Here is a 10148-nt window from a genome sequence, read left to right on the forward strand (position 1 = left end):
GTGGCTTTACAGTCGGCCAAAAAGCCCAAATGCCCAGTCTTTTAAAATAAAAAGCCCAGTCTTTCTAAATAAACTATACTGAACCTGATTCAACACGTTTTGAAAAGTTTGGGAACCCCTGTTAGAGTGTGTCTGCCCCCAAGAGCAAATCAGGCAGATAGGAAATTAAATCAGAACCAAACCAGGAACAACTACACTGACTGTAATCACCGGTGTAAAACGCATTTTCATAATTAATAAAATCTCTTCCGGTTTAGTTGAAGTTTGCGGTAAACCAACAGCGCGTCTGTGCGTCTCACATCCGCACTGAAGTATTGATTAAAACCACGACAGAACGTGTTCTTCTATCAGAGGTAGGACGGTGACATTATTGCTCTGCGCGTTTTAATACTAATATATCTTTAATAATATCTCTTTACTACATTTAAAAAAAAACTTTTGTATCTTATTTAATCTTATTCCGTTCGTTCAAATCTGCATTGAAAGTTAAACTGGATTTTAACTGCTACGCGGATTACTGCAAACCTCCATTCACATATATATTTATATTTGTCTTACAGTTTTTTTTTTCTTTAACACGAAGTGAAATAAAACGAAAATGGAGAGGTGTGGATTGATTACACCCGAGAAACAAGCAGGTATGGCTCACGTAATGTATTGATGCACTTGAAATATACTACTACTAAATACTACTACTGCGTCATTTGGGGGAGGAATATCAGTCTACTGTCTGATTAGTGAAAGGATTGTTCAGTTCATCCCCTTAGAATTAGAAGGTTCCATATGTGTTTTGTGTAGGTTTCAAGTCTTGATTTCTTGTACAGCAGAAACAAAAGAGGAGATACACTTACCTGATACATGAGAATAAAGGGCACCATCAGGAGACAGTAAATTGAGAAAATTTAATTTGAACATTTGTGGGTGTTCTGGGAAGTGGTCTCTTCTAAATCTCTTTTAATATTTTTAACTTTGAAAATGCATGATTCATTCAGAATTGTAGGTTCTTTAGCGGTCCAAGTTGTAGTAATAAAGTGGTGACCATGAATCTTTGGAGAAGAGGGACAAACATGTCCTCTCCATTTATTGAGTGAGGCCCAAAAAGACCAGGAATCAGTCCAGTGTTTAACATAACATGGGGTCGAGGGGCATGGTCCATGCACACAAACTCCACAATTCTATGGTTTACAGTTCTCTCTAGAAAACATGTCAAAAACAACAACTCACGTTTCAGGGGGCAACTTATTTAAATCAAACAAGAGTTTTAGAGAATACTCTACACATTTAAAAGTCAAATATGAAACATTTGCATTTACATATGTTTGTACATGACCATAAACTTAAGTTTACAAATAGGTAAATATGATCCAAATAATAGTTGAGAATTCAACTTTTACTATTCAATCATCAATAATGGTTATTGGATATTAATTTGCTTGTTTTTTGTTTCTAGGCTTCTTAGACTTAGTTTTCTTTAGTTAGTAAGCAGTCTAAGAGCTAACAGCATTATACTTGCACAAAAAGTATCAAAAGTAAGATTAAGACTTCAACTTTCCTTTCATTTTATATTATTATTTTAAGTCATTCATAATGACTCAAAATACTTAAAAATGTATCTGAAATTTGGCCTGAAATATCCTTTTGAGACCAAAAACTCTTCTGTAACAGAGCAAGGATGGAGCGTCAATGTTTCAAAGCAGTTAACTGTGATCCATTTTAATTTATTCTGTGTTCTGATTGGTTCAGGCAGATAAAATCTTATCTCTTTTGATATAGAGTACAATAGTTCAACCCTGAACTGCTAAAATGTTATCATAGAAAAGAAAAATAACTAAAACTTCCCCAATAGCACAAAGAAATGTCCAAATGTCAGGTGTGTTGTTTTGTGTCAGTGCCTCTGCAGAGTGTGGATGTTCAGGTGGATGTGAAGGACCATGTTGCTACAGTGGTGTCAACGCTGCTCTACAAAAAACAAAGAGGAGAAACCCATCGAGGCGGTGTTTGTTTTTCCCATGCCCAGTGAAGCAGCCGTCTGCCATTTCAGTGCTAAAGTTGGAGAGACTCTTATCGTGGCTGAGGTGAAAGAGAAGAAACAGGTACGTGCAGAAGAAATGGAGGTGCATGTGCAACACAACAGGCAAACAGTTCTGTAGGAGCCATACGTGGGTTTTCTATTGGTTTCCTCATGTGACTAATGTTCATGCACTTTAACATTTTCAACACTACCTGTTCCAGGCTCGTGAGGAGTATGATGATGCACTGAGCTCCGGTCAACAGGCCTTTCTATTGGAGGAGAGCGACCAGAGTCCAGATATATTCTCTATGAGTGTTGGCAGTCTGTCCCCTGGAGAGAGCGCCTCCATCAGGCTGGAGTATGTCACTGAGCTGGATGTGCAGGCCGATGAAGCTCTGAGATTTTGTCTTCCTGCTGTCCTCAACCCTCGATACCAACCTGCAGGTCAGACTGCTCTGAGGCTGGTTCCAAAAACAAAGTCAATTTAGGATTTACAAACTGATGGGAAAGATGACAACACTGAAAAATTAACAATATCAAAATTCATTTTAGATTATTAATAATCTTATTGTAAAAAACTTGATAGTCCAATGAGGTTAATTTGGTCTTTCGATAATTTATGTTATTAGGTTGTTTTTTAAGACCAAGAGTTTGTTTTCATACCTGACCTGATTTATACAGGTTTTTGTCACTGTCTTCCTGCCAGTGGAGGCAGGATGACAGCGCCATCTGCAGTCCGTCTTCCTCAGGACAGTATCCCAGGTGTGTGAGAGTAAAAAAGCCCCCTCCTGGTTTATATTCCTTTATAGTGTCTATATGAAAACAAAGTCTTGGTCTGAAAAAAGAACCTAATAACAAGAACTTTAAAGGTATTTTAAGGCAAGAGGGAAACAGTTCATACATCTGATTCAGACCTCTTACTGCGTGATGCACTGTAGAGCTACAAGATCTGAATCACAATTTGAAGGGTTGCAATGAGCAAATGACAAACAGAAAGTATTTCAGTAATACAATGTCCCCAGACACCAACATATTATATTCTAATGTTTGGAATCAGTCAGTATCACTTTATTTGTTCCCAAGAGGCAATTTAAGCGCATTGACCAGTGGAACACAATCATAATATAAATCTCAGGCATCTCAGCGCAGCTCAACAGGTAGAGCCATCAGATCCAGTGTTTGTGCAGTTTGAGGTGAGTATCAGCCCTCAGGACAAAAGTGTCCCTCCTCTGTGTCCAGGGGAGTCAGGTGAACTCTGGAGACACAAGAGGAAAGACTCTTCTACGCCTCACTCTGACTCTGCTCTGTTGTTTTGGTCAGAAATAAGACAGGCCATTCCCTCTGGAATGTCTTCTGTCATATTTGGTACAGAAAGTCTGTTGTACTGTTGTAAAAAGTCTGTAGCATTTCAGAGCTAGCTGGTTAGCATAACTAGCTCCATTCAGGCTTGCCATAGATACAGGAAAAACAAACGGCTCACATCACACAATCCAATAGTCCTTAATGTCTGTCCTTTGAACTACTCATGTTCTACTTCTTAGTTCCTCAAAATCCCAAAATTTAAGATAAAAACTGCTCACAGTGTCAGCCAGTCAGTCACAAGACCAGCCAAACACATCTAAGCATGTTGTTGTAATAGTTGTAATCAAACCTACAATCCCTGTAGCTTAGTCTTCTTCAGACCAGAAATACAGTTAAGCATGTTTCCAAACTGGTTCCGCCCTGGTGCATGGATAATGATTATAGATCATGTGTTTTTACAGGAACAGAAAGCAGCAGTGTGAAAGTGACATCGGTCCCGTCTTCTCTGGTGCCCTATGATCTGACCTTTTCGGCCCGAGTCGAGTCACCCCGGTCAGTCTCCAATATAGAGTCCAGCTGCACCGTGGACCCGGTGGAGTATCTCAACCAAGATCAAACTAAGGCATCGGTAAACAACGCTGATGTTGTCCATCCACTGTAGAAATAACTACTTCAACAATAGCTCATCTGTGTGATCAAAATATTCAGAAAATCATAAAATAAGCAAATATTAGTATATTCTGACCACAAGTTCATTATATTTTTGATTGCAACATTTTTGTAATTGTAATTATAACTGAAATCAAGATTATAATTTAATTAACTACAACCCTATATGATAATTCTACAACACCATTTCATTTAAACCCCATTAGAACTACAGAAATACTACACTATAAACTGCATTAAGCACATTTTATTTGTTCGTAGGTGAAACTGGCAGCAGGACACAAGTTTGACCGAGACGTGGAGCTGCTCATTTATTACAAAGACAGTCACCAGCCCTCAGCTGTGGTGGAGGCAGGACAGGCCTCAGCCAAACCTGGTGAGCACATGATACTCTGTGTATTCTACTGCCATCTAGGGGTAAGAGAAAGGTTTGCAGTTGAGTCTGTTAGATGTTTTATTTTCTGGCTTCATTCATTTCATTTCTTCATATATAAAAAGCTTTGATGTGAAGGGATTAAGTTCAATAAATGCATCCATTATAGAACAGTGATTCTAACTAAAATTTTAATTATTGTCTGCTTGAGCATGAGATTGATTTTTGTTTTCATTTCTTTTGTGGTGATATTTTTAGTGTTTTAGTGTAAATCTGCAAAACTGTTCTCTCCATGGTTTTCAGGCTCTCTGATGGGAGACCCAGCCCTGATGCTGAGTCTGTATCCGGAGTTCCCCAAAGACATTATGTCGTCTGTGTCTTCCTCTGGAGAGTTTGTGTTTCTATTGGATCGATCTGGAAGTATGGGCTGCTCTATGGGCCACAGAAGAGAGTCAGGGAGTCGGATTGCCAGTGCACGGGTATGCAGTGCGTACATAGGCTGTATACAAGAGCAAACTGTTATAGTTCAGCTTTTCTCTCACTATAGTTTTATGTTCTCAGGACACTCTGCTGCTGCTGCTCAAGAGCTTACCCATGGGCTGCTACTTTAACATCTACAGTTTTGGATCCACATTTGAACACATTTTTCCGTAAATGATTTTTAAAAATCACAGTATTGCAATCTCTGCACAAATCCTCAAGACACACATCTAAAGATGCTTTCGCTGTGTCTTTTTTTACAGGGAGAGTGTGGGTACAGCCAAAAGACAATGGAGGAGGCTCTGAAAAAGGTGGAAAAGATGGAGGCTAACCTGGGAGGAACTGAGATTCTGGCTCCTCTAAAACGCATTTACAGTCAGGGCTGCATCCCCAACCAGCCCAGACAGGTACATTCAGATGATCTGTGTGTCTGTTCAGATTAGCCTGCAGTGGTTCAGGTCTAGTCCAGGTTTAAGGCTGGGTTTATTCCCAATTTGGATGTGGTGTGCATGAATGCAGAGGTAGAGGGCAGATTTGACTTATTTTAGAGTGCATTTACATTTGATGGTCCTGGTTTGAGCCCAGTTTATTCCTGATGTACATTGTGGTTTAGTCCTGTTGTAGACCTGGTTTAGTTTGGTTAAGTAATCATTTGAGGTTTACTGCTATGTAGTCCCAATTTCTTTTTTGTACCAGTGTGAACAAGCCCTTTATTTCTTTCAACACATAATACAAAGTTTAAAGTTCCTGTACTTGACTTATTTCTGGGATATTTACTGTCTTCTCTGTCACTGCTGCATGAAATGTAAAACTGTCTGAACTGTGCTCTGTAGCTGTTTGTCTTCACTGATGGAGAAGTAAGAAACACCAAAGAAGTCATCAACCTGGTCAAGTCTAATGCAGGCTCTCACAGGTAAAATACAGCATTGACTGAACTTGTGTCCTGTTTATTGTGTGAATCAAACCTCTTTATGTCTCAGGTGTTTTTCTTTTGGGATTGGAGAAGGAGCCAGTTCTGCTCTTATCAAGGGTTTGGCCAAAGAAGGAGGAGGACACGCCCAGTTCATCACTGGAAATGACAGGATGCAACCCAAAGTAACACATCACAATTGTGATTCATAGAGATTGCTGCTTACTCAAGATGTTCACCACCAGTGACTGTGACAGATTTTTAGTATTGTTATTTATTATTGTTGTGTTGCATTATTTTGATGCCAGCTCTGACTAGTGCACACTGTTGATGTGTCTTTTTGCAAGACACTTCATCCATATTTCTTATTATGTATATGTGTGGTGTGAGCGTTGGTGATCGGGGGCCGTAGGTGCAGATTGGTTACCACAGTTCCATCAGGCTGCAGAAAAGCTTATCACCAATGAGCACTGGGAGTGAATGAAAAATACACAATTGTAAAGGGACTATTAGTGTTTGGAAAAGTTCTGTGTGTACGATTAATATGATTAATGCGTTATTATTATTTACTACCCTAAAATGGATCAGATAACTTCTATAATCCCTGTGTTCTCTCCAGGTGATCCAGTCTTTGCGCTTCGCCATGCAGCCAGCAGTGGTGGACATCTCTGTGAAATGGGACCTGCCCAAAGGGGTGTCTGCCTCTGTGCTGTCCCCACCTCTCACATCCATTTCCATTTTCCAGGGACAACGGTCACTGCTGTACGCCCAACTCACTGGACAGGTGCTCACTGTGGGCTGTAGGGGGCAGTACATTTCTGTTTAGAGCAATGGCCAAAAGCTGTGGTGTATTTTAGAGCAAAGAGGGAGCAGAGGGCTGTGTGACTGTCAAGTACAGCCTGGCAGGACGTCCCACCGAGAACAAGCTCAACTTCAGCCTCAAACCAGCGGAGGACACAGGGTGAGTGTGAACACACTGTGTGTCTAAAGGTAATTCAACATGAACAGTTGGCAGTGCTGGAGATGGACTATATAACATATAACACAAGAGAGATTGTTATATGTTCAACCACAGCAAAGCCCATTGTTAAACAGCTTTTAAAACCACTCTGTACATTGTGTAGTTTCATTTAATCAAAACACTACTATTATTTTAATAACATTTGTATCAACGCCAACAGAGAATGTCTGACAAACATCTGCTGTCACAGTTAAGAATTGTATCTCAAATTAGGATATGAGAAATTAATTTAAAATTTAAAAAATGTAATTACACTCACATGAATTACATGAACCACCCAAGAATAATAATAAATCCTGTAAACAACTCAACCCAAAACATGCACATTAGACAAAATCCTCCAGCTAGGTGGTCCTGACCAAACCAAGATCTGGAGATGGGTCCCTGACCTCTGCACGGCAGCTGCCCACTACTCCTAACAGGGTGCCACAGCAGCACTGAAGCACTGGTCAAATGTAGAGAATGAACTTCCTCTATGGAGGATAAATAAGTTCACCATTAACCTCAGCACTTGTCTGTTTAATGTAGTTTTCTGTTTCCTGTTTATGTGCAGACTCACAGTGCACAGGCTGGCAGCACGCTCTCTCTCATTCGATCTCTGGAGCAGGAGCAAGAGGGCGCTAGAGGACAGAAAGACGACGCTGTGAAGAAGAAAATCATTGATCTGAGCGTCCAATCAGGAGTCAGCAGCTCCTTCACTGCCTTCATCGCCGTGAACAAAACCAGCGGAGAAGCCATTCAAGGCCCTCTGCTGAGAAGAGATGTCCCTTTACCAAGCAAGTCCCAAAACTAAGCAGCATTTTCCTCACTGAAAAAACTATATATTAACATGAACATGATGCCAGTGCATGTAACCCGGCAATACTCAATACTCAAAACTGTAACTGTAAAGACAGACAAACATGAACTCTGATTTGCAATGATTATAATCTCGAACATGTATTTATTTTAGTTTCAGTTGACCTGTACATAATCCTGTATTAATCTCCCCCACAGGGATGATGGCTCGTCCTCGTATGGTAGTATATAAGGCTTGTAAGTAAATCCAATATTGACAATGAAGTCATGTAATGTAAGCAGTACATGTATATGGGCTGTCCACTGAAACATGTTCAACAGTACAGGTGCAGTCAGTTCAAGTTAGCAATTTGGCTAATGTTTTGTTTCAACATTTGTGTCAGGTGCCAGAAGACCGTACAAGGGCTCTCACCCAAAGAGTAAGTATCTGAATATGAAGAAACGTTTTTATAAGGTAATATTCAGTTGTTTCCTTCCCACATTGTGGACCTTCTGGATCTTTTGATGGTAAGTGATTTTGCGACTTTTAGTTTGTTATAACATAATGATATACAATCTAAGAATCCGCTATCTAAGAAAACGTCTCTCTAGGGCCTTCTGAACATAACAGGTGTTACGAGGGTTAAATTCTGGACTTATAAGACCCTGGGGCTTGGGACAACAACCTCTTTGTCACCCCCCTTTGACTCCCCCGGGTGCAGTAGTCGACAAAATATGTCCTGCCAGTCTACACTGGAGTCCACAGAAAAACAACTATTTGTACAGAAAAATACCAGGAAACTGTATGTATATGACAATGCAGATTAAACTCATGACCACGATTCACAAATTTTCAAGTAACCTCCTTCTCCTTTCTGCTGTTGTCCCATAAATACTAGATAAAATAATGAACCAATAAAAAGTTTAGTCAGTTGATTAAGTGGTTTAGTTTCATGCGCTGTGTGTGCAAATGTGAACATACCCAAAGTGTCTAAACTGTGCTCTTTTGTGTTTTGCAGGGGCATTACATGGACCCATCCATACTCATATGGATGAGTCTTCAAAAGATGATCTGGGGTGTAACTTTGTGGCACAACCATGCAGGGACATGACATTGCCTTCTTTGCCCAAAGTGCAGCGGGACCCTCTGCTGCAGGTGGTGTCCCTGCAGAAGGCTTCAGGCTGCTGGGAGTTAGAACCAGCTCTGGCCCAAGCCCTGAGCAAGACCAGCCAAGACCTGGAGAGCAAACTGCCTGCAATGGTGAGATGTCTATGTAATGAGGAGTTCTCTGTCAGCAGGATCTTTAACTCACACCTTACACAATGTCAGAGTTTCTAGCAAAACAGCACTCTACAGTATGCACAAAAAATATTCCTCTTTTTACTTTGTGTTGTTCAGGCAAAGAAAGAAGTGTGGGCCACCATTTTGGCTCTGGTCTGGCTTCATGGTCTGAAAGCTGATGCTAAGGACGAGTGGGAGCTGTTGGTCATGAAGGCTGTGATGTGGCTGCGCTCACAGAACGGTAACTTCTCATTAAATTCAATTACAATTAATAACCACTTGTCTCTTTATTTTGACCAGTGTGACCACTTAAACAGTCACTGATCACTAACGTAGGATTTGGTGACACACAGTGGGACTTGGATACTTTTAATATTCATCGGTTTCATAGATGAAAACACTTCAAAATAAAATATTCTATCTTTTAAATGGTGAAAGGTGCTCATAATGGCACTTATAGACAAATTAAAATACAAAGCTTATAAAGAATCCCATGAATAAAATAGTGATGTTTTAATTATTGCCCAGGTGCCAAGTGTGGCCTCTGACCAATTTTGTTTTTACTCTCTTCTTTGTGATTTGGCCCAAATTAGCTGTGTCGTTTTAGTTTAAAAAATCTCTACTATCATGGTGGTGACAGTGTTAAAATCTATTGTATGGCTTAACACACTCTGGACTGAATCCTGAATTATATGTAATTGTTTTTCCCAAAATTGTGCAGCCTTTCTGTACATAAATAATACATTATTTTATGAACTAAATGTTTATCATTGAGTTTCTGTCTGTTTTTCTCTAGCTCAAGGCCTGACTGAGTGTGTGGAAGCCGCCAATGCTCTTCTGGGGTGCACTGTTCAGAAAGATGCCCTGGGACTCTAGATCTATTTTGTTTATTAAACTGCTCATTGAAAGGAAAATGCAAAATGGAGGTGTTCTGCAGTTGTGCCTTCAATAAAGTACAATGTGTCATTACATTATTAATTAATTAATTAATTAAGTGTTAGCCATGCTTCTGCCATGTTCCCATGTTGTGATAGGGTTTTTTTCTTTGCATGTTACTTCTGCACACTCCCATAAATTAATTAATGTCTCTAAAATGGTGTCTACTTTTTCTGACCTACAACTGTCATAAGAAAGCAAACAGATCTTCAAAAATAGTAGGTTTATGGTCAGTGTACTTATGGTTATTTGGCATTTTTATTCAGATACAGCAATAAAATATGAAGGAGACATTATTTGTTTTTTTTGTTTCAAAATACTAAAATGAATAATGAAGTATGGTTTTCTTTATGTTTCTATATTTCTGTATATATACACCAAACTGCC

At 39.7% G+C, this 10148-nt stretch overlaps 2 protein-coding genes across 2 annotated transcripts; both read left to right on the forward strand.

The window, feature by feature from the left end:
• The first annotated feature begins 258 nt into the window (after positions 1–258).
• LOC110159419 (von Willebrand factor A domain-containing protein 5A-like) lies at positions 259–7707 on the forward strand. The gene is given in 17 exon segments (XM_020923971.2): positions 259–353; positions 561–638; positions 1890–1963; positions 1965–2093; positions 2233–2455; positions 3775–3941; positions 4244–4358; positions 4659–4834; positions 4917–5005; positions 5099–5106; positions 5109–5242; positions 5669–5748; positions 5816–5930; positions 6365–6529; positions 6603–6706; positions 7320–7347; positions 7350–7707. Coding segments are annotated over 16 exon segments (1857 nt in total). The 5' UTR covers positions 259–353; positions 561–598; the 3' UTR covers positions 7560–7707.
• A 45-nt stretch (positions 7708–7752) lies between these two features.
• On the forward strand, positions 7753–9771 carry LOC110159423 (von Willebrand factor A domain-containing protein 5A-like). Its single transcript, XM_055166965.1, has 5 exons — positions 7753–7801; positions 7948–7983; positions 8563–8804; positions 8943–9066; positions 9622–9771. The coding sequence occupies exons 1-5, from the start codon at positions 7765–7767 to the stop codon at positions 9699–9701; spliced, it is 519 nt and encodes a 172-aa protein (XP_055022940.1). The 5' UTR covers positions 7753–7764; the 3' UTR covers positions 9702–9771.
• The last annotated feature ends 377 nt before the right edge of the window (positions 9772–10148 follow it).

The sequence above is a fragment of the Boleophthalmus pectinirostris genome, unplaced genomic scaffold, assembly GCF_026225935.1.
Source record: "Boleophthalmus pectinirostris isolate CB_2022bp ecotype Guang Dong unplaced genomic scaffold, ASM2622593v1 HiC_scaffold_9, whole genome shotgun sequence".
NCBI lineage: Eukaryota > Metazoa > Chordata > Actinopteri > Gobiiformes > Gobiidae > Boleophthalmus > Boleophthalmus pectinirostris.